General features: G+C 53.0%; 2 protein-coding genes across 3 annotated transcripts in view; one reads left to right on the forward strand and one right to left on the reverse strand.

Moving 5' to 3' along the window:
- Positions 1-27,102, reverse strand: part of LOC102566400 (zinc finger protein 493) — a 185,284-nt gene that overhangs the window by 28,664 nt on the left and 129,518 nt on the right. The gene's annotated exons all lie outside the window — the stretch shown is intronic.
- Positions 21,160-27,102, forward strand: part of LOC102576684 (zinc finger protein 724) — an 89,624-nt gene continuing 83,681 nt past the window's right edge. The window contains exons 1-5 of one of the 2 annotated variants that reach the window (XM_059727726.1): positions 21,641-21,781; positions 22,733-22,943; positions 23,840-24,009; positions 24,517-24,643; positions 26,187-26,303. In XM_059727726.1, the coding sequence (XP_059583709.1) occupies positions 22,775-22,943; positions 23,840-24,009; positions 24,517-24,643; positions 26,187-26,303 (583 nt within the window). In that variant the 5' untranslated portion in view covers positions 21,641-21,781; positions 22,733-22,774. Of the gene's footprint in view, positions 21,782-22,732; positions 22,944-23,839; positions 24,010-24,516; positions 24,644-26,186; positions 26,304-27,102 lie in introns of both variants that reach the window. The other variant, XM_059727720.1, reaches the window with a different exon arrangement.

Below are 27,102 nucleotides of genomic sequence, written 5' to 3' on the forward strand. Positions count from 1 at the left end.
ATGCTTGTTTCTTTCCTGGACATGTAGATGTCCAGGTTTGGCCATCCCCGTGTCATTGGTGGCACTAACACACTCAGAATGATTCATGTCCTGGATGTGTAGCCCTGTGCAAGTGAGAGACTAGTATGTATGCAGACTGGGCTTGTACGCAGGGACAGAATAAGAGAGCTCTTGCCTTTCACCCTGAACTAAGCAGCTAGAGCACTTACCTCAGAATCCAAAGATCCACAAGAAAATATGAATATGAGAAATGCCATACTGGGGCAGATCAATGGTCCACCTAGCCTGGTAGCCTGTCTCTGACAGTGGCAGTGGTGCCCTCTATAGAGAGGGAGCACTGAACCAGATAATGAGCACCAATGATACTGCTGGGGGGAGGGCACCCTGAGCAGGTCAGATGACGACAGGGTTCTGGGTGCAGGGGTGAAGGGGATGGGTGCAGGTGGTGTCCTCAATCCTTCTGGTCAGAGGAAGGGCCGGGGCAAGAGTGGATGCATGCTGCATGTGTGGCTGCACAGGTGGTGTTGACAGCAGGGCTTTGGCTTCAACCAGGGGATATTATTCCAAAAAGAAAGATTGCTGGGAAGAGATGGGATCCACCTGATGAAGAGGGGGAAGGCCGTCTTTGCAAACAGGCTCACTAACCTAGTGAGAAGGGCTTCAAACATAGGCTTGCCAGGGGATGGAGACTAAATCCCTGAAATAAGTAGGGAAGTGGGAGACTTGGAGGAAGACCAAGCTGGAGGGGGCAACAGGGGAGGCACTCTCATACCTCCTGAGGAATAAGGGCAATCAACTAGTTACCCCAGGTGCCTGTATACAAATGCACGGAGCCTGGGAAATAAGCAGGAGGAACTGGAAGTCCTTGCAGAGTTCTGGAGCTATGACACCAATGGTATGATTGCTCAGGGCTTCCATATGGAACTGGAGATAGGCCTGTCGAGAGTATTCGGTGACAACAAGGGTGATGTCATGGCATGTGAAGAAACCTCTCTGTCTGTCCCTGACCACCTCCCATCCCCCCTTTTGTTGTGCCAAGACCCTTCATCTCCAGTTTCCCTCCAGGGAACCTGGGGGACTAGTTCAGTGATACTGGTCACTCCATCAGGGGTTGCTGACCACTTTTTGAATGATTGGCTGGTATCAGCAGGGTTCAAATAATACCTGTTTCTGGTTGGAAGGAGGTGATGAGGTCATAAAAATTATTTAAGGGTCAGGTCACCTGGTCTGGGGGCACTCAGGAGTCATTTTGGGAGCACAGACAAGCTTGAACCTCTGGAGGGGTGCTCCAGATGATTAGACTGTAAGTAGATATGGTCACTTAGCCAGGATATTAGGATTAAGTGAATTTTAGCCATGTATTAAAAAGGGCCAATGAGTCCAGTCTGTTGTGCTCAAGGTGTTTTGCTTTTCTTTTAATATTCCTTTGTCCTGTACCCCTTCCCCATTCTCTCCTGATCAATAAAAAGCTACCTGCATGCTGCATGCGGGCTGTGATTTCCAGAGAGGTCAGACAGGTCTTTTCACTCCTAGCAGAGCTCAGCTGTTTACTAATTAATTGTGCCCTACCTGAGAATATCCTGGGTTGCTCCAGGCTATGAGGATCACTCAGAAATACTACCGGGGGCAAAGCAACCCCAAGGTCTGCAGGGTCTCTGTATAATGGGCTGTACAGAGCTCTAACAGAGACCAGAGCCTGGGTGGTGGCAGCATTACCTCAGGCTTGTGGGTGTGCTCCAGGAAGGGGGGCAGCCAGAAGTAGGCACCCCAGGGGAGACACTCGAAGAGTGATTTTGGTTGGGTACAGTGAGGGGGTGGCTCAGTATAGTAGCACCCCCTATTGTCCTGCTGTAGCAGAAAGCCCCCTTTTCCTCTTGCCTGCATTTGCTCTCCCCTCTTTGGATAGGTTTCTCTTTTTCTTCCTTTTCTTCCTTCCTCTCTGTTTCACTTTAAGATAAGGAATTGTGTTTTAAAATTTGTGTGTGTGCATTGTGTATCTCCCCTTGTATTTTGGTATTTTTAGCTATTTATGTGCCATGGCATTTGTAGCTTATATTTTATACTCCTCACCTTTCAACTAAATGTGTTTTAGTAAGTTATAAGTTGTAACAATGTTAACAAGGGCAGGAATCAAATTGCCCTTCTCTGTATCAGGCTGGCCCCTGAAAGAGTGAGTGAATCAGTGATTGAATGTGTAACAAGGTAGCACACAGCAATTAACACCTGGGAAGCTGCAGATCAGCCAACGGAAGAACTCAATAGAAGACAATGTAGCAACCGGGAAATCTCTAAACCTCACTGTTCAAGGGCTAGAAGCCCTGGCCTGAGTTAATCAACGCCGGGGACCAACTTTTGGGCTGAGTATCTCCAGATCGACCGCTCCCAGAGCCCTATTCAAAATTCATCAACGGACTCCCAAACCTGCACGTGCATGCGGACGACCCCTGGGGCTGACAGATGCCGTCCAGTAGCCACCGAGGGGGGGAAAGTCCCACGAGGGTCAATGAACCCTGGATTGGGCAAACCTGAAAACTGGGGAGTCACCAAAGTCTGCCAAGGACAGATAAAAGGCAGTGGAAAGTGACCCTCAGTGGCGCCCTCTTGATCTCCAACTCGACCAGACCTGTCCAGCCAGAAGGACCAGCCAGCGACCCCCTTCTGGAGGATAACATCACGCTGAAAGAAGCCTCAACGACAGACTCCAGCGCTTGTAGGATAGGTATACCTGACTCTGTAGCCTGCTACTGTGTGTGTGTGTATGTGTGTGCATGTATGCATGTGTGTGTGTGTGGGGACCAGCCCCAAGGTTTATGATTACAGTGTTTCAATCCGCCTAATAAACTAGAATTTTAAGGATCCCGAGTTGGACATTTGTAGCCAACATTGCCACATGGTGGGGCTGTGCTATAGACGACCAGACGAGGAGGAATTTGTGGATGAGGCTTTCTTCAAACAGCTAGCATAAGTTTCCTGATCACAGGCCCTGGTTCTCATGCTGGACTTCAATCACCCTGATGTCTGCTAGGAGGGCAATACAGCAGCGGGCACGCAATCCAGATAGTTTTTGGAAAGTGTTGAGGACAACTTCCTCATACAAGTGCTGCAGCAGCTAACTAGGAGCTGTGCTCTTCTTGACCTGCTGCTCACAAACAGGGAAGAATTGCTGGGGAATGTAGTAGTTGATGGCAACTTGGGCAGCAGCAACCATGAGATGATTGAGTTCAGGATCCTGAAGAAAGGAAAGATGGAGAGCAGCAGAGCAAGGACCCTGGACTTCAGAAAAGCAGACTTCATTTCACTCGGGGAACTCATGGGCAGGATCCCCTGGGAGGCCTGTCTCAGAGGGAGAGGAGTCCAGGAGAGCTGGCTGTACTTTAAAGAAATCTTACTGAGAGTGCAGGAACAAATCACCCTGACCCTCAAGGGGACTATCAAGTATGGGAAAAGAGCAACATGGCTTAGCTGGGAACTCTTCAGTGAATTAAAATACAAAGAGAAGCTTGCAAGAAGTGGAACCTTGGATCGATGACTAGGGAGGAGTATAAGAGCATTGTTCGGGCATGCAAGGATGAAGTCAGGAAGGCCAAAGTGCAGTTGGAGTTGCAGCTAGCAAGAGACGTGAAGGGCAACAAAATGGGTTTCTACAAGTATGTCAGCAACAAGAGGAGGATCAGGGAAAGTGTGGGGCCCTTACTGAATGGGAGAGGCAACATAGTGACGGATAATCAGAAAAGACTGAAGTGTTCAATGCCTTTTTTAATTCAGTCTTCAGAGGCAAGGTCAGTTCACAGACTACTGCACTGAGTAGCACAGTTTGGGGAGGAGGTGAGCAGCCAATAATGGTGAAAGAACAGGTTAGGATCTACTTAGAAAAGCTGGATGTGTACAAGTCCATGGGGCCAGATGGGACGCAGTCGAGGGTGCTAAGGAAGCTGGCTGATGTGATTGCAGAGCCACTGGCCATCGTTTTTGAAAAGTCACGGTGATCAGGAGAGGTCCCGGAGGATTGAAAAAGGGCAAACATAGTGCCCATAGTTAATAAAGGGAAGAAGGAGGATGCAGGGAACTCCAGACCAGTCAGCCTCACCTCAGTCCCTGGAAAACTCATGAAGCAGATCCTCCCATTTATGAGTACTGGAAGGAGAAGTATGTGATTAGCAGGGATACAGATTTTCCATTCACCATGGAAAAATGTGGAGAAACCATGATTTTATCATTTTAAGGATGGGGAGTGAGGAGCACCAGTACTGCTAAGGGGGCTGTGGGTGGGGTGTAAGGGGTATAAGGGGCACCGGTAGGGCCAGGGAGCTGTAGGTAGGGAGTGAAGGTCACCAGCAGGGCTGGAGGTGAGGGGCACTAGCAGGGCCAAGGAGGGCTGTGGAGGGAGGGAGGGAGTGGTGGGAAGGAGTGAGGGGCATCGGAAGGGGCAAGGGGCTGTGGGTGGGGAGTGAGAGTCACCAGCAGGACCAGGTGGGGCTATGGGTGGGGGATTCAGGGTCCTTAGCAGAGCTGGAAGAGCTGTGAGGGGGGTGAGGGGCAGTATCAGAGCAGGGAAGGCTGTGTGTGGGGTGTGAGGGGCACTAGCAGAGCCAAGGGAGGTTGTGGCAGGGGACTGATGGGCACCAGTGGGGCTGTGGGGGCTTTCATGGGGGGGAAATTGTGGGGGGCTGTGGAAGGGAAGTGAGGTGCACTGGAAGAGGCAGAGGAATGTGGGGGATAGTGAGGGGCCCCACCAGGGCTGGGGGAACTGTGGCTGGGGAAGTGAGGGGCACAGGCAGGGCCGGGGGGCTGTGGGAGGGAGTAGGGAAGTGAGGGGCACTGGAATGGGCAGGGGTCAGGGCCGGGGGGGGGCTGTGGGTGAGGCATTATGGGGCATCAGTAGAGCTAGAGGGCTTGTGTGGGGGAGTGAGGGGCACTGACAGGGCAGGGGGCTGGGATGGGGGAAGTGAGAGTCACCAGCAGGGCTGCGGGGGCTGTGGGTGGGGTATTCAGGGCCATTAGCAGAGCTGGAGGAGCTGTGAGGGGGGTGAGGAGCACTGGCATGGCTGTGGGGGCTGTGGGTGGGAGTGAGGGGCACCAGCAGGGTTGGGGGGGCTGTGGCTGGGGGAGTGAGGGGCACCGGCAGAGCTGTGGACCTGGGAGTGGGGTCTAAGGGACACAAGCTGGGTTGCAGAGGCTGTGGTGGGGAGCAAGAGGCACCAACAGTGCTGGGGGCTGGGGGTGAGGGATGAAGGAACATCAGCAGAGGTTGGGGGCTGTGGGGGGAGTGAGGGGCACCTGCAGGGCCAGGGGGGGCTGTGGGAGGGAGTGGGGGAGGGAGGGGCACTGGAAGGGCCAGGGGTCAGGGCCAGGGGGGACTATGAGTGAGGGATTATAGGGCATCAGCAGGGCTGGAGGGGTTGTGGGGGGAAGTGAGGGGCACCAGCAGGGCCGGGGGGTGCTGGGGTTGGGAGGGAGTGAGGGGCACAGCAAGGCCAGGAGGCTGTGGGTGGTGTGTGAGGGACATTACCAGGGCTGGGGGAGCTGGGGGTCAGGAGTAAGGGGCACAGCAGGGCCAGAAGGCTGTGGGTGGGGTGTGAAGGGCACTAGCAGGGCCAAGGGAGGTTGTGGTGGGGGATAGATGTGCACTAGCAGGACTGGGGAGGCTGTGGCGGGGGGGGGGGAGTGAGGGGCACCGGTAGGGCTTGGGGGGGACTGTGGGGGGATATTGAGGGGCTGCAGCGGGGCTGTGGGAGGGGAGTGAGGTACACCAGAAGAGGCAGGGGGATGTTGGGGGGAGTGAGGGGCACTAGCAGGACTGGGGGTGGGGTGTAAAGGGTACAAGCTGGGCTGTGGGGGCTGTGGGTGGGAGGTTAAGGAGCATCAGCAGGGGTTGGGGGCTGTGGTAGGACACTAGCAGGACCGGAAGGGCTGTGGGTGGGGTGTGAGGGGCTCTAGCAGGGCCAAGGGAGGTTGTGGTGGGGGACTGATGGGCACCATCAGGGCTGCGGGGGTCATGGGGAGGAGTGAGGGGCACCATCAGGGCTGTTGGGGGGCTGTGGGTGGGGAGTGAGGGACCCCAGCAGGGCTGGGGGAACTGTGGCTGGGGGAGTGAGGGGCACTGGCAGGGCCAGGGGAGGTTGTGGGTGGGGACTGATAGGCACCAGGAGGGCTGGTGGGGCAGGGCTGTGGGTGGGGACTGATAGGCACCAGGAGGGCTGGTGGGGCAGGGCTGTGGGTGGGGACTAATAGGCACCAGGAGGGCTGGTGGGGCAGGGCTGTGGGTGGGGACTGATAGGCACCAGGAGGGCTGGTGGGGCAGGGCTGTGGGTGGGGACTGATAGGCACCAGGAGGGCTGGTGGGGCAGGGCTGTGGGTGGGGACTGATAGGCACCAGGAGGGCTGGTGGGGCAGGGCTGTGGGTGGGGAGTGAGGGGCACTAGCAGAGCTGTTGGGGGGCTGTGGGTGGGGAGTGAGGGGCCCCAGCGGAGTGATCCGTATACACAGGGCTATAGGCTTCCCCTGGCACTTAGGCCCTGTAAATAACCAAACGCTGGCCACTTAGAAAACCAAGAAATAATCGCGTGCCATCCAAAATGTGTGTTGCACCAACACTGTTTTCCATCTATTCCACATCTTATTGCTGACACATTTCCATCCCATCAGCATCCAGTATCACACGGACGGGAATCTCTTTGGCACCAGTCAGTTCTATTTCAAATGCAAGACGACCAGCACTCCCAGCCCTGATGTTCGATGCTCTGTGACTGTGTTGTGTGTCACTCAAGTGAAGAGCTCCAGGTCACACTTGACTGCTTGTCTGAACCGTTTGAAAGGCTCAGGCTTGCTGTCAAATTTACAGAAACAAGATCCTTAACCAGCCGACTCCTAAACCAAGCAGCTGCTCCTCCACATGTGTGAGATACAAGGCTGTGCCTGGAGAACGGTGAGCATTCTCCCTCCCTGCGTAACCAGCTTTCCCAAGCAGTAAACGCGATAGTCAACACAGGACAAAATCTGCCAGTTGTATTTGGCCATCACTGAAATTGTGTCCTCAGTGTTCAGGACCCAATCAAAATTCTCACCCACCAGGCTGTTGTCAACCTTACCCTGTTGTACGGGTGTGAAAGTTGGATGAATTATTGGAAACACCTGGAAGCTTTGGAACATTTGCACCAGTGACCCCTTCGGAAAATCCTCCATTTCCATTGGAAGGACAGAAGAACTAATGCCAGAGACTGGCTCAAGCAAGCACCACCAGCAGTGAAGCTGTGTTGGACAGGACACTTCCTAAGGACACCTGGCCCAGACCTGAGAAATGGCACTTTCTGCCCAAATGCTTGTCTAACATCTTTCCCAGCTCTGCAATGTATCCAACAGTAAAAATACTGGCAAATAAACCTGATTCTGGCATATTCCTGTTGGCATTATCATCACAATTACAACAACACTCCACTCTACTACTGCTTTCCAGTGAGCATGTCTGAACCTGCTTTTCTTCAAAGAATAGGAATACTTCTTTTCTCCATCATAAGCTCCACGGGAAGGCTTACTGCTAGTTGAAGTGACTAGACCAGACTCACCCTGATGGCGTCTGCTCACTAAGTCCAAAAGGCAGTGAACAAAAAACAGAGAATAAAGCAGACGCTAAAGGCACAGAGAATTCGGTCCAAACACTTCTCCACCCACAGCAAAGCAACAGCATTTAAAGACAGTACCTCCTGTGGTCCACGCTCTGCGGGTCCTTCCTCTGGTCTGTGTCCAGCCCAGACTCACACTCTTTATATTCACACAGCACTGTTACTTGCACTTTCATTCTGCGTGTTGCTTGCTGTGTATCCATTAATAACTCACCATCCAGCGCAGGGTGACAAAGGCCTGCAGCAAGACAGCAGCCCTAGATTTCAGGAGGGTGGATTTCATTGAGCTAAGGAGACTAGTCAGGGAGGCACTGACATCTCGGAGGGGAAGCGAGTTGGGAGTCCAAGTAGAGTGGTCATTCCTTAAGGAGATGATCCTCCAAGCCCAAAGGGTGGCAATCCCAACAAGGATCAAAGTGGGCAAGAGTGCTCAAAAGACCCCATGGCTCACCAAAAGCATCCAGGAACGTCTCAAAGCTAAGAAGGAGGCGTACACCCAATGGAAGGAAAGGGCCATCACCAAGGAGGACTACACCTCTGTTGCTCGAAATTGTAGGGGGGCTATTAGGAAGGCCAAGGCAGAGATGGAACTGGGACTAGCGACCCAGATCAAGGACAACAAGAAATCCTTTTTTTAAATGCATAGGGGGTAAAAAGAAGGTACCGGGTAACGTGGGGCCTCTGCAGGACACGATAGGAAATTTGGTGGTCTCACCAGACGACAAAGCTAACCTCTTTAACAATTTCTTTGCCTCCATTTTTCTGAGCAGGGACCAGGTCATCCCCCTCACCGGGATCCCTGATGGTCCCAGGGGAGGCGCAGCCAGGCCCAGGGTCAGTGAGGATCTAGTCAGGGAACTTCTGGAGGGACTAGACATGTACAAATCAGCTGGTCCTGACGATCTCCACCCCAGGGTGCTGAGGGAATTAGCAGAGGTCATTGCGGGACCCCTGACACGGCTCTACGAGCACTCGTGGTGCTCTGGTGTGGTGCCAGAGGACTGGAAAAGGGCCAATGTGGTCCCCATTTTCAAAAAAGGGAGGAAGGAGGACCCGGGAAACTATAGGCCTGTTAGTGTTACCTCGATCCTGGGGAAGCTCTTTGAGATGATTATCCAGGAGCACATCTGCGAGGGGCCGGCAGGAGAGATGATGCTCAGGGGCAACCAACATGGGTTTTTTAGGGGCAGGTCCTGTCAGACCAACCTGGTTGCCTTCTACGACCAGGTCACAAAATCCTTGGATGCAGGTGTAGCAGTGGATGTAGTCTTTCTGGATTTTAGGAAGGCGTCCGACACTGTCTCTCACCCCATTCTCATTAAAAAATTAGGAGATTGTGGTGTTGATGCCTACATAGTCAGAAGGGTCACCAATTGGCTGGAGGGCTGCACCCAGAGAGTGGTGCTGGACAGGTCTTATTTGACCTGGAGGGATGTGGGCAGTGGGGTCCACCAGGGCTCGGTCCTCAGGCCTGTGCTGTTCAATATCTTCATCAGCGACTTGGACAAGGGGGTGAAAAGCACCTTGTTCAAATTCACAGATGACACTAAGATGTGGGGAGAAGTGAGCATGCTAGAAGGAAGGGACAGGCTACAATTGGATCTGGAAAGGTTACAGGGGTGGGCAGATGAGAATAAAATGGGACTCAATACTGACAAATGCAAGGTGCTGCACCTGGGGAGGAAGAACCAGCAGCATACCTACAGGTTGGGGAACTCCCTTCTCGTCAGTGCAGAGGCAGAAAAGGATCTTGGAGTCATTATTGATGCCAAAACGAACATGGGCTGACAGTGTGGGGACGCGGTCAGGAAGGCCAACCGCACCTTGTCATGCATCCACAGATGCATCTCGAGCAGGTCCAAGGAGGCGATCCTCCCCTCTGTGTGACACTGGTCAGGCCACAGCTGGAGTACTGTGTCCAGTTCTGGGCGCCGCACTTCAGGAGGGATGTGGACAGCATGGAGAGGGTCCAGAGGAAACCACCTGCATAGTCAGGGGGCAGCAGGACAGGCCCTACGAGGAGAGGCTAAAGGACCTGAACCTGTTCAGCCTCCACAAGAGAAGGCTGAGAGGAGACCTGGTGGCCGTCTATAAACTGGCCAAGGGGGACCAGCAGGCATTGGGAGAGACCCTGTTCCCCCAAGCACTACCGGGAATAACAAGGAATAACGGCCATAAGTTGACTGAGAGTAGATTCAGGCTAGACATCAGAAAGCACTACTTCACAGTCAGGGCAGCTAGGACCTGGAACCAACTTCCAAGGGATGTGGTGTTCACTCCTACCCTGGGGGTCTTCAAAAGGAGGCTGGATGAACACCTTGCCCGGGGTTGTTTGATCCCAGTACCTTTCCTGCCCATGGCAGGGGGTTGGACTTGATCTGCTCGGGTCCCTTCTGACCCTACCAACTATGAAACTATGAAACTCAACCTACACCGTTATTATTTTAAATCAACATTTGCAAATACACCTAAGGTTACCTGCAACAGTTGAACTTTTCTTGGGACCCTGCAGACCACACAAAGCAAACAAAAACCAATGAGGATTTGGCAGGGGTTGGGCTAGGAAGGTCTCCAGTGCATTCCCAAACTCCATCCAAGTATGATGTAAAAATGAGATGGTCCTGGCAGCACACTTAATTTGGCTGGGATTGACTCATAGATCCTGATTCCACTACGCTGCTAAGAGGTTTCATGGCATTAACGCAGGGGCCAATTCCTATTTCAGCTTGACATGCCCAAGTGGCACTTAAACAATTTTTAGATTCTCTTTCTGACTCTATTGCCACATGTACCAGGATAGCCCTGGTACATGTGCGCCTGTCTGAAGGGCCCTGCCCAATAGGCTAGGCGGCTAAAATGTGGGAGGGGACAACTCCTCCAGGACCAGAACCTCCTTACTCATAATTTCTCTGTGATGTGGTGGTTCAGTGTGGCGTGTACATCCATGCAATAGTATTCTTCCCTGGGGTCTATGGAGCCAGAGAGGAGCCTTCTACGCATGATGGAAATAGAATCCAAATTTGGTGTAAATGCCAAAAATTACTTCCTGCAGCTACATGGGTGCCATGGGAGCTTATCGAAGTGAAACCGGACTTAGACCCCAGGTGTCTAAATGACTACATTAGTGTATAACTTCGTAGACCTTTGTGTTAAGTTTGAATCCTTTTAGCTATAGGGGTGCAGGTTGTAGAAGAGCACACAGCAACTGCAGATGCGTCCTCAGCCTGACAAAGGGTATCTGAACCCGAAAGCTTGTTAAGAAGAATGTTTCCAACTATTTGAGTTGGTCTAATAAAAGATATCAGATTTACCCCCAAAACCTTATATCTTGCATTCTAGTTGCTGTAGTAGACATTTAGCTGTGTTCACTTAAATTAGGCCATATCAGCATCTGTGAGGCTAAAGGGAAGCCGTGTGAAAGGAACTGAGTCATGGGGCAGAGGAACGTCTTGAAAAGATGAGTCAGTCACAGGACCTCAGATCTGGCTTAAGGGTTCAGATCAGTGTGTTTTAGTTTCCCAGGTTCTTTAAAGTTTCTAACAGCGCTGTGGGCCAGTGATTCTCAACAAGGGTCCCATGCCATGTTTGCACTGTTAGGTGTGCAGACATAATTCACACAGTAAAACCAGAGATTTCAGAGAGGAACCTACAGTGTAAGAAATGTCCTCCCTGTTTTGGTCTTTCTGAGTACTTTGCAGCAGAAGAATTGCTCCAGTATTTTTCTATGGTCAAAAACAAAAGTGAAAACTAAGCTGGTAGTTTCCAAGGGGGAAGTCTCAAGTCTATCCAGGGGGTGCCTTGAGTCCCAAAAACTTGAGAACAACTTTTGTTAAGCCTTTCTTTGAAGAGGGTGCTAAAAAGGGGCTCATGCTCAGAGCTGGGTTCCTTTGGCTTCATTTCCTCAGATTAGAATTAAATCTCCAAATTTGGGAATTTGGGGTAAGATCTTGATCTCCCTGGCCAGCTGGCCACTGATTAAAGAATTTAAGTGGTAGAGATTCTAGGTTGATTATATCCGATTGAGTCATAAAAATAATTCTAGATATGTACTGTGTTATTCTTTCTATGCAGGCAGTTTTCAAAATTGAAGAATTCAACTCGTTTCCTTTTGCATTCACCCCGTGGGAGGGTGAGTTTTGCATGAGAATGAGGGCTGTCAAAAGAAACTCTTGGGCCCTAAATCTACTTTAGGGATCTTACCTGCTCCAGGGGTGGCCATGATGCCCCTGGAGCCCTTCAGCCCTCGTCCACCTGGCTGTCTTTGGACAATCTCCTCATCTCTTTGCCGGCCAGGTCTTGAGGAAATGATACTTTCAGAACGGGGAGGCTGTCCCTCATCAGCACCAGTGTCACTGCTCATCGCCTTACGAGCTAATTATCTGTGCCATGTCCTCCCCAGTACCCAGGCCCATGCCATGCAGATGTTACTCATTCCTCTCTCTCTGCTTTTCCTAACTCCCTTCTTGGGCTACAGCCCCCTGGCCTGGATGACAGCCCCTCTCTGGGGCTACAGGCTCCCAGCCCCAGTCCTCATGCCTCCTGGGCTATGGGCTACATGACCCCTGGGGCCTGTGGCTGTGACCCCACATCTTTGGCCCTTCTCTCTGGGCTCTGGCTCTGCTCCTAGGCCACTAAGACCTTTGACTCCCTTGTCCTGTTTACACTCACCCCTCCTGGGCTACAGCTCTCTGTGCTCCTTAGCCCTGCTTAAGTTCACCCCTTCTGGGCTTTGGCCCGTGTCCCATCAATGCCCTGCTTCCTCCCCCAGTGCAGGCCAGCATTCATGGCCCCACCTGGCTCAGGCCCTTTCGCTGTGTCCACACTACCAATTCTGCCCTTACTGGACTACAGGCACTCTGGCCCCAACTCGGTCTTTGGCTGTCCTTTGGTCCATCTCCCAGCCCTGCTCCTAGGCCAGTTGAGACCCATGGGCTCTCCAGCCCTGCCAGTATCTAGCTGTGGCCCTTCTTGACCCTTGGCCCTTCCTGAGCCCTGGCCCCACTCCTAGGCCAGTGAGACCTATGGATACCCTGGCCCATAGGGCTCTCTTTCTGAGCCCTCTAGCCCCTGTTCTCTCTCTGGGCCCTCTGGCCCCTCTTCCCCTGGGCCAGCTGGGAGCTCCTTATCTCCCCTTAGTCCTTTCCACAAACAACCAGACTTTCTTACCCTAGCTCTGGTGTTAATCAAGACCCTTGCTGCAGCCCTGTTGCTCCAGTGCTCCTCTCTCCATGGCTCCCAGGGCTAGACAGAGAAGGGCCAAAGACCTGGGGTCACAGCCACAGGCCCCAGGGGCCATGTAACCCATAGCACAGGAGACATGAGGCTGTTTGGATAGATGGTTGCCTACAAATTTGGGGGCCAGACTTCATGGAACACGAGGTCCCTTCCAATCCTATTTCTAATTAGCACAGCCACATTGAAGGCTGCAGAGACTACTAAGCATCTCAGATTTGATGTTCAGAGGCCTTCTAATGCTGTGATTCTGTGATGCTAACCTGACCAGCTCCAATCCTCAGTGTCCGTGTTTTTTACTGGAATGGCCTCAATGCCGTGATGCAGATGGTTTCATAGAGGAAGTCTCTGCCCTATGTGGAGAATGAGTGTGATTTACAGAAAGAAGGGAAGCAAGACTCAGTGTGAAAGTACAAGTAAAAGTAGTGCTACCAAATGATCAATTCGGATCCCTGGAGCTGGAGGGGAGGGGCAGAGCCCAGGAACCTGCAGTGTTGTGCTCAGGAGCAGCACAGGAATGAAAGGGGGAGAAGCTGGAGCAGTCTGGCAGGGCTGGGAGGAGTCTCCTTTTCCATCCTGGGCTGTGCTCGGGACTGGCTGGAGGGCGTAAGTCCCATCTAGAAAGAGCTAAACCCAAAACACTCAGTAAGGAGCCAGAGATAACTGTTAGGAGATATGACTCCTGCCAAAGCCCTGTATAGGGAAGTAGCTGGCTGGCATCTGTTCAGAGTTCTTGGGAAATAGGCCACGCGCTACACTATTGAGGAAGGTAAATGCCCCTGTAGTCTTTCCAGTTTGACTTGACTGCAAATCTAGTGAGCAGTCTGACTCCGAGCACGAGAGCAAGACCATCTAGCCAGTGACCTCTGAGTTACAGAATCATAGGGTTGAAGGGATCTCAGGAGGTCACAACTAGTCCAACCCCCCGCTCAAAGCAGGACCAGCCCCAAGTAGATAATTTTAGCCAAAGCTTTTACTCAACCTCCAAGGATGTAGAGTCTACAACCGCTCTGGAGAGCCTGTTCCAGTGCTTTACTACCCTCCTCATGAGAAAATTCTTCCTAGTAGTTAACCTAAACTTGCGTTGCTGCAGCTTGAGCCCATTGCTCCTTGTTCTGTCATCTGGCACCACTGAGGACAGTCCAGCTCCAGCGTCTTTTGAACCCTGCTTCAGGTAGTTGGAGGCTGCTATTAAATCCCTCCTCAGTCTCCTCTTCTCTAGACTAAATAAGCCCAGTTCCCTCACCCCCTCCTCACAAGTCATGTTCCCCAGCCCCCAACCATTTTTTGCACTCCACTGGACACTCTCCAATTGGTCCATATTGTTTCTGTAGTCGGGGTGCAAAACTGGATGCAGGAGTCCAGTTGTGGCCTCACCAGTGCTGAATAGAGGGGAAGAATCACTTCCCTTGACCTGCTAGCAATGCTCCTACCAATGCAGCCCAGGATGCTGCTAGCCTTCTTTGAAACAAGGGCACACTGCTGGCTCTTATTCACCTTCTTGTCCACTGTAACCCCCAAGTCATTTTCTGCAGAGCTGCTGCTTATCCAAACAACCCCCAGCCTGTACTATGTAGGGGGTTGTTCCATCCTAAATGAAGGACTTTGCACTTGTCTTTGTTGAACTTCATGAGATTTCTTTTGGTCCAATCCACCAATCTGTATATGTCTCTCTGAGCCTGGCCATACCCTCCAGCATCATGGGTGACTTCAACCACCCTGACATCTCATGGGAAGAGCATTCAGCCAAATCTGATTGGTTGTGAAGCTTCCTCACTTGCATCGATGAGCTCTATTTGACTCAGGAAGTCTATGGGATGACAAGAGTTATGGTGCTGCTGGATCTGGTACTGGTTAAAGGGGATGATCTAGTCAGTGACCTGAGAATCAAAGGGAAGCCTGGTCACACTGATCATTAGTTCATCACTTCCTCTATCCATCACAAAGCTGGCAAATCAGTCAGCAATATAGACATTCTTGACTTTAGGAAAGCTGACTTTCACAAGCTCAGGATTTGGTTGTTAAGGCCCTGAGAGACCGTGATCTGACGGGGAGGGGAGTCCATGATGAGTGGTCACTCCTTGACACAATCCTAAAAGCATAAGGTAAGTCCATTCCAACCCATAGGAAAAGTAGCAAAAGGGCTGGGAGACCCCCTTGGCTCAATAGGGAATTCATGGACCTCCTGAATCAGTGCCCAGAAGACGAATATAACTCCTCTGCTCGTGCTTGTAGGGAGGCAGTTAGATGGGCCAAAGCTACCATGGAGCTGAGGATGGCATCCCAAGTAAAAGACAACAATAAATTGTTTTTTAGATATATAGGGAGTAAAAGGAAGGCCCAGGGAGGAATAGGACCCCTGCTAAATGGGCAGAAACAATTGGTGATGGACGGGGGGACAAGGCTGAACTCCTCAACGAGTTCTTTGCCTCAGTGTTCCTAAGCGAGGGGCACGACAAGTCTCTCACTGGGGTTGTAGAGAGGCAGCAGCAAGGCGCCAGACTGCCATGCGTAGATCCTGAGGTGGTGCAGAGTGACTTGGAAGAACTGGATGCCTTTAAGTCGGCAGGCCCGGATGGGCTCCATCCCAGGGTGCTGAAGGCACTGGCCGACATCATTGCAGAGCCACTGGTGGGAATATTCAAACGCTCGTGGCGCACGGGCCAAGTCCCGGAGGACTGGAAAAGGGCCAACGTGGTCCCCATTTTCAAAAAGGGGAGGAAGGAGGACCCAGGCAACTATAGCCCAGTCAGTCTCACCTCCATCCTTGGCAAAGTCTTTGAAAAAATTATCAAGGCTCACATTTGTGAGAGCCCGGCAGGACAAATTATGCTGAGGGGAAACCAGCACGGGTTTGTGGCGGGCAGATCGTGCCTGACCAACCTAGTCTCTTTCTATGACCAGGTTACGAAACGCCTGGACACAGGAGGAGGGGTGGATGTCGTATACCTGGACTTCAGGAAGGCCTTCAATACGGTATCCCACCCCATACTGCTGAACAAGTTGAGAGGCTGTGACTTGGATGACTACACAGTCCGGTGGGTGGCGCATTGGCTGGAGGGTCGCACCCAGAGAGTCGTGGTGGATGGGTCGGCTTCGACCTGGAAGGGTGTGGGCAGTGGGGTCCTGCAGGGCTCGGTCCTTGGACCGATACTCTTTAATGTCTTCATCAGTGACTTGGACGAGGGAGTGAAATGTACTCTGTCCAAGTTTGCAGATGACACAAAGCTATGGGGAGAAGTGGACACGCCGGAGGGCAGGGAACAGCTGCAAGCAGATCTGGATAGGTTGGACAAGTGGGCAGAAAACAACAGGATGCAGTTCAACAAGGAGAAATGCAAAGTGCTGCACCTAGGGAGGAAAAATGTCCAGCACACCTACAGCCTAGGGAATGACCTGCTGGGTGGCACAGAGGTGGAAAGGGATCTTGGAGTCCTAGTGGACTCCAAGATGAACATGAGCCGGCAGTGTGACGAAGCCATCAAAAAAGCCAATGGCACTTTATCGTGCATCAGCAGATGCATGACGAACAGGTCCAAGGAGGTGATACTTCCCCTCTATCGGGCGCTGGTCAGACCGCAGTTGGAGTACTGCGTGCAATTCTGGGCGCCACACTTCAAGAGAGATGTGGATAACCTGGAGAGGGTCCAGAGAAGGGCCACTCGTATGGTCAAGGGCCTGCAGGCCAAGCCCTACGAGGAGAGACTAGAGAAACTGGACCTTTTCAGCCTCTGCAAGAGAAGGTTGAGAGGCGACGTTGTGGCTGCCTATAAGTTCATCACGGGGGCACAGAAGGGAATTGGTGAGGATTTATTCACCAAGGCGCCCCCGGGGGTTACAAGAAATAATGGCCACAAGCTAGCAGAGAGCAGATTTAGACTGGACATTAGGAAGAACTTCTTCACAGTTCGAGTGGCCAAGGTCTGGACTGGGCTCCCAAGGGAGGTGGTGCTCTCCCCTACCATGGGGGTCTTCAAGAGGAGGTTAGATGAGTATCTAGCTGGGGTCATCTAGACCCAGCACTCTTTCCTGCTTATGCAGGGGGTCGGACTCGATGATCTATTGAGGTCTCTTCCGTCCTAACATCTATGAATCTATGAATCACTGCCCAGGAATTTACTTTAATTCCAATAAACAAATGGGTTTCTTTATTATACACAACTATATACAGAAAAGAAATGATTAATCAAAGGAAGATACACACACACACACACATATGCATGTGTGTGTCTATAATATCAATAGTTAATAATAAAACCAGCAATTTGAATAGAATTTACAACTGCAACAACAGACAAATAATTTCACCACACTGGATGGTCCCGCTTGCATCAAACAACCTCAATGATTACATTAACTTGGTTATAACACTTTAAAACAGCCCCCCCTCCCCTCCCATAACCCAGGTTGATTTCCTTCTGGTCATACTCCCCTTCCCATAAAAACAAATGGCAATCCAGCTTTAACTATGATCCACCACTAGGTGGCAGAGGCGAGGCATCTGCTGCTCTGGGGAAGGTGGACTCTTTGCTCTTTCTTGGTAACTCAGCATGAACTCGAGTCTTCGATCAGCCACTGCAGGCAATAGGCTTCTTTCTTTAGTTTCCTTCTGAAAAATACACCTCTTGCAAATACTAGGGGTTAAGTGTCCCTTCACACACCTATGCAGATTTGGGATTCTCATATCCCACTCCCTCTCTGGGCGGTCTCTCTCCCCAGCACCTCCACATGCAGACAGAGGATTCCTTCTGCAGGCCTTTGTCCCTGCAGTACAAGCCTTTCCAGCCCAAGCACAGGACTTCCCTCTGCAGGTCCCTAACCAGGCAGCTTCTCCCAGCTCCCAGGAAGTTTACCAACACTCCCACCCCCACACACATACACACTCTTTCCCTGGGTACCTGTGTCCCTGATTGCCCAGCTCTGACCCAGGTAGGGATCAGCTTCTCCTCAGATGACTCAGGCTCTCCTCTGTCCTGAAGTCTTCTCTGCAGCAACCCTCAGCTCCATTCCCTTTGCTGGGGGGGGAAGTGATGACTCTGAAACTCTAAAATACAGACTACTACTGCTAACTGCATAATGCAAGAGAATGCAAGTTCATGGGTAGGCCATCTGAAAAGAAATAATGAGGTATCTCTTCCAGCTTATCTTGCTATATTCGTGATGATTTCAGGCAGGATCCTAGTTGTCTGGTGTGTAACTGTGTGAAATGACTATCCTTGATTAATTAGTATGGTAAATATTTCTTTTGCCATTAACTCACGTTTATGTGCAGGAAGAGACGTTCTCCATATGTGATAGGTGTCTCCTCCTGATTTAGTTTTGTTTTTGTTCTTCTCTCATGATTTACCTTGTTTTCCAAGGACACGTATGTTTTTCCTGGTTGTTAATCAGTTTTTTGATATGTTCCAAACTGGATAACCTCTTATCACTGAAGAAGGTAACATTCAAAGTAGAAATTTCTGATAACCAGTAATGAGCAGGTTGATTAACAGGATTTTCCTGTTAATTACTGCTTGGGACTCTCTCTTGAGTTACACAACTAAAGGAATGCTTCAAAGATGCTTAACTAAGGGTATAAAAAGGCAGTAAAACAGCAAACAGCGCATGCATTTCAAGAGTGAGAAATCTCTCTGACACCAGTTGCTGATACGCCCGACTTCCTCAAGAAGTTGAAGAGAAACAGACTGCCTCGTCGTCACCTGTTTGGTGAGAAATCATCACCTTAGCTAATTGTTGGACTTTGGTTTGGTTTGGGCTCACTTGACTTGATTTTGAATACTTGCAGTAACTAAAGCCTTTCTGTCACTCATTGAAGGAGGTGTCGTGTCAATCCCTGGGCTAGTCCGGGATTCTAGGTTTTTATTTGCTAACAAATTGGAGGCACCACTGGGATTTGTGGCTAGTGTGGATTGATGACAGAAATGCTTGTGGAAAAGTTGTTGCTTTGTTGTTGTTGTGGTTTTGAGCCAGCATCAGGGTGTAAACTCATGATCCACATCCTGATACCGTAGTCCAAGTATTGGTCTTGACAGAAAAGGGTAGCAACCTATCTTTGGAGCAATTTCTGATTCCCTTGGTGGGAGGAGGAAGAGAGGCTGATAAAATCTGCTTGCTTAACCATGGCAGCGCTGATTGATTCATTCATGGGGGCTGTAATGAAACAATTTAGACAGGAACAGAAATTGGATAACAGCCCTTGGGAGACTGACAAATTCTCTGGGCCTGTGGCATGGAAAAATCTCGCAATGGGAGGTCCTTGCCACAGCAATGAAACCTAAAGTTAGCAAAAAGGACAAAAAGATGGCATTGTTGCAGGGTATGTTTCGAGTCTGTCCAGCTCTGCATAAGGAAGTTTTTCAGTTACAGACAGAGGTTAAAAACCAGGAGTTAGAGGTTGTGGTTGCAGCAAAGGATACTGAAAATTGGAAAACTAATGCCCAATCACTTACTACCCAAAATGTCAGCCTCATGGATTCTATTGAGAGAGGAGGACAAACGGAAGGAGGCAGAGAAGGAGGCTGACAGTTGGCAAACTAATGCTCAAATGCTCACTGCCCAGAACCTTGCCTTTATTAACACCATTAAGGAGAGAGGGAAAGAAGGACGCAAGCAGAGAGGCAGGTTAAAGAGTTAGGAACTGAACTAGATCACTGGAAATGTAAGGCAGAAGAAGCAGAGGGAGGGATCAGACAAGTGCTAGAACAAAACTGTCAGGCACAGCTAATGTTTAGGTTGTCTGACCCCTGTCTGTTAATCATCTGGTAGTGTTTAATCAAAATCTTGTTAACCAACTGAAATTTATATTCCTGACGTAGCAGAAAGAAAGATTTCTTATCTCCCGTTGTGGCTTGCCCATTGGCTTTGGTCAGTTTTAGGGTTACCATATTTCCAGTTTCAAAATAGAGGACACCTGTCTAGGGGGGTGGTAATATGATTGTGGGGGGTAGTGACATACCTGTCTTCTACCCTTGCTCCTCACTCCCAAGCCACAGGACCCCCCCCCCCCCCAAGCCCTGCTGCTGCCCCTCACTCCTGACCCACCATACCCCATCCCCCAGACCATGCTGGTGCCCCTCATTCACAACAAAAATCATCAAAGAGTGTATTTGTGCAGGCCCAGCAGGGGAAACAATGAGGAAAGGAAACCAAAATGGGTTCATCATGGGTAGATCCTGTCCGACAAACCTTATAGCTTTTTGTGACCAGGTCACACACTGCCCTGACACAGGAGCGGAGGCCGATGTCATCAACCTGGATTTTAGGAAGGCTTTTGACACAGTTTTGCATCCTATTCTCATAGGGAAGCTAACGGGCCGTGGAGCGGACGCCTGCACGGTCAGGGGGTGGCAACCGGCTCAGGGACCGCACCAGAGAGCGGTGGTGGATGGGTCGGTCTCGACCTGGAAGGAGGTGGGCAGTGGGGTCCCGCACGGGTCGGGCCTTGGGCCGGTGTTATTTAAATTCTTCATCAGCGATTTGGACGAGGGCATGGAGAGCACCGTCTCCAAGTCTGCAGATGACACCAAGTTATGGGGCAAAGTTAACGCACCGGAGGGCAGGCAGCACATGCAGGCCGACCTGGACAGGTTGGATCAATGGGCAGAACGAAACAGGATGCAGTTCAACACAGATAAATACAAAGTGCTGCACCTGGGGAGGAGGAACCCCTGCACACTTGCAGGTTGGGGGATGGGCGTCCTCCGCAGCAGCTCGGAGGCCGAGAGAGATCTTGTAGTCATAGCTGACTCCAAGATGAACACGAGCTGGCAGTGCAACGAGGCCGTCAACAAGGCCAATCGCACCTTGCTGTGTATTAGCAGGTGCACGACCAACAGAGCGAGGGAGGTGATGCTCCCCCTCTACGCGGCGCTGGTCAGGCCGCGGTTGGAGTGCTGTGTCCAGGTCTGGGCGCCGCACTTCAAGAGGGACGCAGAGGATCGGGAGAGGGTCCAGAGGAGGCCACTCGTATGACTGATTAGTGGTCTCCGTGAAAGACCCTACGAGGGGAGGTTGCGGGATCTGGATCTCTTCAGCCTATACAAAAGGTGTCTGAGGGGAGACCTTGCAGCTGCCTATACATTTATCAGGGGAGGACAGCAGGGAATTGGGGATGCGCTGTTCACCAGGGCGCCCCAGGGAGTAACTAGGAATAGCGGGTGCAAACTAGTGGAGAGTAGATTCAGGTGAGACATGAGGAAGAAATGTTCCAGTCAGGGTGGCCAGAGCCTGGGACGGCTGCAGGAGGCCACGTGGGGCTGTCACCTGGCTCGGCGGTCCTCAAGGGCAGGCTCGACAGTCACCCGGCTGGGGTCGTCTGACCTGGATCCTCTTTCCTACCAGGGGCAGGGGTCGGACACGATGACCCCTTGGGTCCCTCCCGACTCCCCACAAAGTCTATGAATCTCCCTGGGAGCGTGCTCGGCGCTGCAGGCCAGCAGGCCCGCCCTCGGGAGGCTGCCGCTCCGCTCCGCTCCGCCGTGCCGTGCCGTGCCGGGGGTGGCCGCGGCCGGGGGAGGCGAGGGGACCGCACCGCTCGGCCGCGCTGGCACTGCTGGGGCAGCGCACGCCCCGCACGCGGGAGAGGGCAGAGGGGGAAGCCAGCCCCCCGCCCCGCCCGGCCCGGCCCGGCCCGGCCCGCAACGGGGGTGTGTGCTGCGGGCAGAGCCCCCGCGGACGGCGCTCGCGGGGTGCGGGGCGGGGGGACCAGGGTCGCGGGGCGGGGGGGCAGCGCGCAGCCCGCTCGCTCCGCGCTTCCGAACCTTTCGCGCGGGGGGGCGGGGGGGGGGTTGGGGTTTTTCTCGCGAGAGTTGAAAGCCCTGCCCCCCCATCCCCCGCCCACTGTGGCTGCGGCGGGCGCGGGTCCGGCGGCGCCGGCGGGAGCGGGAGCCTTTGTGTCCGGCGGCGCCTCGGGGGACGCGGCGGCGCCGGCGGTCCGTGTGCGGGGGGGCGTGTCCCCGCTGGGTGCTGGGGGGGCCGGGCCCGTGCTGGTGCGCGCCGGGGGCAGACATGGGGGGTCTGGAGCCAACCGGGACACCCCCAGCCTGTGCGGGGCGGGAGGGCCCAGACTGCTCTGCGCGGGGACACCGGGGGGGGGCGGGTGCCCCGTCGGAGCCGCGCTGGGTGCGGCCTTTCCCCGCAGGCCGGGGGGGCGGAGTGGCAGGGCGGCGAGAGCCCGGGCCCCGCGGGGAGGCCTCTCCGGGAGACGCGGCGGCTGCGCTGGAGCCCGGGGCGGCCGGGGTGGGGGGGCCATCCCGTGGCAGCCCCGTCGCAGCCGGAGGAGCAGGACGGGGGGGTCCAGGCAGGAGCTGCGGGGGCAGGAAGAGTCCCCGGTGCGGTCCCAGCTGGGACCGGGGCGTCCCCGCGGCGGTCCCCGCCAGGCCAGCAAAGCCGCAGCTGCAGGAGCGGGTCGAGCGCGGGGAGCCGCGGGGCAGGAGGTGATGCAGACCGTGCAGCCCCTCCTCAGGCCGAGATCCCCTCAGCACCCCCCAGCTGGCACCGGGGCACGACCCCCACCCCACAGACCCGGGCCCCGCTCCCTGGCAGCCAAGGGGCCGTGTGGGGGGGGTTGCAGGCTGGAGCCCAGCGCCGCAGCAAGGAGCAGGAGCTGGAGCTGGCGGTGCTGGAGCCGTTCCTGGCCCCCCGGCCCCGGGGACGCAGAGCTGGGCGTGGGGGCGAGCGTGCACACCTGCGCCGAGGCCGTGCCCTGGCCGAGGGGTTTCAGGCGGGGCAGGAGCAGGACGAGAAGCCCCAAGTGAGAGCGTTTCCCCCTGACGTGGATGCTGCTGTCCCCATCGCCGTGTGCTTGGGGGTGTTCATGTTCCCTCCCAGCCCCGTCTCGCCCACGTCCCAGCTCCCCCGTGACACACCGATCTCGTCCCCAGGTCGCAGTGAGTGTGCAGGTCGACGAGGTGTCCGCACACAAGATGCCGTCCACTGCAGTATTGCAGGACACTGGTGATTCCTGGCTGGAGCAATCAACGGCCCATCGTGCGGACAGATCTCTGGAGGAGTCCGGAGAGAGGGAAACCCCAGGACCTCAGGCCAAGACACCTCCTGTCCCCAGAGAGGAGCCCCTGCCCCCCCAGGACTCAGGTGAGGGACCAGATGTAAGGGCCAGGTGTGGGTCCGGGTGCCGGAGTGGCTGTGCTGTGCGCAGGGGGAGGCTCCAACGTCTGCCCCAGCCGGGACAGGGCTGCAATGTTGGTAACCCCGGGGCTGGGCTGGGACCGAGCTCTGATCCCTGCGGCTGGGCAGCTCCCAGAACATAGAGGTTATATTTTGGGTCTTGTTGTGCAGCCATTGTACCCCAGGCGAGGCCTTTCCCCAGGAGCAGGTATGGAACGGTGGCTCTAAGCCAGGGGCAGGCAATTATTTCGGGTGGAGGGCCACTCAGAGTTTTGGCAAGCCATCAAAGGCCGTATGACAGGTAGCCAGGGGTAGATAAATATTAAGTTTTTTAGGGGCCCCATGGGCTGGATAGAATGGCCTGGTGGGTCTCACCTGGGCCGCATTTTGCCCACCCCTGCTCTAAGCTGTCCACAAGTGGGAGGCACCGTCCTTCAGTGCAGAAATCTGCCAGAACCTGTTAATCCAGTCACTGCTCCAGCAGATCAGCAGCTCTTGGTCTCCCAGTGGTCCTGGAAGCATTTCCTGTGCCCTGGAGAAGACTGACCTTGCATTTTCCCTCCCTTTAGCATGTGTATCTGACACAGCAGTAACAACCTTCAAGCTTGTTCCCAGGGAGCCGTGTCCCTGCCGGCTCTGACATGGTGTGATGACCATCCCAGACTGGGACAGAGTTACTGGGGCTCATCTCCAGCCTCATGCCCTTAGCAAGAGCTGTGGGATGTGGAGTCTACCTTCTCCCCCCGTCTTCCACACACCAAAGCCTCCGTCTGCCTTAGTCCCAGGCCAGTGCAGGAGACGAGCAGGGCTTTCCCCGTGCCCGCAGCCTCAGCGCTGCCCTGTGCACTCTTCCCCACCCGCAGGTGCTGGGACCCTGAGCAGCGCTGAGCAGAAACCTGGAGCAGAGCCTGTGAAGCTGGAGCTGCAGAGGACTGGCCCAGGGGGACTGGAGGAGAGGGGCTCCCTGACACCTGAGCCGGGCCCAGTGCAGAAGGAGCAGGGCAGGCCTCCAAAGCAGGGGCAGAGCCTGGAGGTGAGCAGGGCACCAAGTGCAGTTGTGGGGAGCACAGCTGGGGCAGAGTGCAGGAGGAGCCAGGGGGGGATATAAAAAAAAAAAAAAAAATAGGGATCAGAGAAACCTGAAGAGCGACAGGCCTGTGATGCTGGATGCTGCAAACAGTGCAAGCTGGCATTAGCAGGAGCTCCGTCCCAAGTGCAGCTAGCCAGGGGTGCTGGCATGGAAAGGCCTGGTGAGAGAGGGCTCCCTCCCTCCAAAAGTGCCAGCCTGGCTGCCTCAAAGGACTGAGTAGACAGAGACTGAGTAGACAGACTGTGATGAGCTGGGCTGAGGCCGACACGCGAGCTCCCATGTCCACAGCTGCATCCACGTCATGTGTCAGCTGAGTAACGGGATGTTGCAGCCCTGCCTGTCCTGGCTCAGCCTGCAATGAGCTGTAGTGCCGAGTGATTGCAGACAGGGCTGTGGGGCCGGGAGCAGCTGGCCCAGGAGACACTGATGGTGCAACGCTTGTGCCCGCAGCTCCGGGAGGTGTTTGAGGCCGTGGCAGTGTATTTCACGCGGGAGGAGTGGGAGCTGCTGGACGATGAAGACAAGGTGCTTTACCGGGACCAGATGCTGAAGACTTACCAAGCCCTCGTTTCCCTGGGTAAGGCTCTGGTTCTTGCTTCTCCATGGAGCTGTGCGGACTCTGACTTTTTGTAGTCACCTCCCTGTGTTTCAATAGTCTCATCCTCTGAACTTTGGCTGGCAGTTTCAATCCGCTTCCTCCCCACTACTCTGAAAGTGACCAGACCTCTCACATTTCATATTGCTAGACCCTCCTTCATTTGATCCAGCCGCCTTTACTTGTGTCTTCCCCATTCTTCTATCTTCTGGTGCTTCCATGTTCAGCAATTTTCTCCCAACATAATTTCCCTTTGTCTTGTCAGTGTGTTCATATCATCTCCAGCTCGTTGTAGATATATGCATCCAAAGACGTTCCTTGAGGGATCTTTCTGATTTCCTCTCTCTCTTGCCTAGTATGTGTCCTCCAAACATTTTTAATAATCCTACCATGTTCAGTTCTGTGATGTCTAAATCCCCTTTCTCCTCGTTTGGTTACTGCCCTGCAGAAGTTAACGGAAGTCTAGTTTTCCTCTGCTGCTACAATGTGTGAATAATGCGTTTCCTCAACTCTTCCTCTAGTGACATATGTACACATCTGCTGCTACATATGTACACATGTTGTAACCCAGGTATTTCTACCAAGGGGTCACTGGAAGCTTCTGTCCACATTCCTTCTCAATATCTTCATTTTCCTAGACCAGTGACTCTGGCTTTGCTGTATTTACATTAGGACTGATGTGTTCAAACTTACTGTGTCATTCTCAAAAGTTTTCTTGTACTCTTCCTAAAATGCCTCCCCGTACTGGACATCCATCACTGTGATAAAAAGAACCAGGCTAGGTGCAGGGTTTTAGGTAAGAACCGGTTTTAGGTTTTAGGGTTTTAGTTTTTAGGTAAAACACTTTTAGGGTTTTAGGTAAGAACCTCTTTTCATTTCCAGATGATCTCTAATATCGGGGCTTATTCTGGCTTGTGCACAGGGTTGAGGGACTTACCTTTTACTAGGTCAATTTGCTTTTTTCATGCTTTCTTTTCCCTCCCTGTCTCCCAGAGGATGTGTCCAAATGCATTCTGTAGCTCGACAAAGACCACATCGACTATTTTTGCATTATGGCCTTTCATATGCTGTGAAATGTGTGTCCTTCTGCCTTCTTTGGTTCATATCCATGATTTCCTTTTCCTGGAATTACACTGAGAAGCTAGATGTTATCCATCCATAAGTGTGTCCAATATCTCTTCTTTTTTGGTACCTTGAAAAGAGTAAAAGTATTACCTTTCTGCTCCCTGGTACATCAGGGATCACTGCATCTCCATGCCTGTCCCTGATTAATGCCTTTTCTAAACCAGGAGTGGTTGGTGCATTGTTTTCTATGACCATCCCTCCTCCACCTGGATGACAAGGACCATGATCTATTGAAGGCTTCTCCCTCCAGTGCCTTCTTTTTCCTAAATGCCTGTCCTCCCTTGTCTACCAGGGCCCTCATAGAAACTTTGAGTTCATTGGATCCATTCCCCAAATCCCAGTTGGTTATTCTGCATCCAGTACCCAGTCTCTAATGCTCTTTAACCACTGCCCCAAACAGGATATCAAGGTCCCACACCTGCCTTAATCCGCAGCATCCAGCAGGAACAGGTGGATCTCTGGGTTTGTGATCATGAGGACCATGGGGAAATCTCAAGGTCAGAGGACCTGCTGCCAGGTGAGTTGCTGCTGTCTCCTCCACCCAACTCTGCTCCCAGAAACGCTCCAAGTGCAGAGTGCCAGGGGCGTCTGGGACTGCAGACCTGCCCGGTGCTGCCCTGAAACAGTACATTGTGCTGTAATGTGTCCAGGCAGGTGTTCCCGCTCCCTGAAATTCAGCCATTTGGGGACAAGCAGCTGTGCCCTTCTCCCTCTAATGACAGATGTTAGGGGGCAATTAAGTTTGCTGTCTTAATTTTTTGGGCTAGATCTGGTTTCCCTGGGATACTGTGATCTTAAATATCCATCTTCACTCAGTAATATAAGAGTTCATTTCCCAGCCCAAAGTAGCTATACCTCTAACACCTTCTCCCAGGGTATGATGGGATTTATAGTCCCCCATGGAAATCAACATGGTGTGCAGAGTCTCTGTGTAGCCCTCAGTGTTGGGACAAGACAAAGAAGCTGAGTCTCTCCCTGGCTTCTGATCAGGTTGGCCTGGAACCCAGAAGTGTTTCGTCCTGGTCTCAGGCTGCTTTAAGTGGCTCCATGGCATGGGTGGGATTCAGAAGCTTTCAGGTTGTGGGAGAAAGTGAATCCCCTGTGTTTTGCGCCAGAATTGCCCCCTTTCTGTTTCACCTCTGGGGCCCTGAGTGCATTGAAGCCTGAGACTCAGCACAGAGTCCAGGTTTAGATTCATGCCAGAGCCTTAGACCCATTGCAGACTCCTGTGACAGGGAGGCCACCTGTGACCCATGAGCAGAGGAAAGCTCCATGGGCTCATTCCCTGCATCAGACCTTGTCCTGGAAGCAGGCAG

The sequence above is a fragment of the Alligator mississippiensis genome, chromosome 1 (genome assembly GCF_030867095.1).
Source record: "Alligator mississippiensis isolate rAllMis1 chromosome 1, rAllMis1, whole genome shotgun sequence".
In the NCBI taxonomy this organism is placed as follows: domain Eukaryota; kingdom Metazoa; phylum Chordata; order Crocodylia; family Alligatoridae; genus Alligator; species Alligator mississippiensis.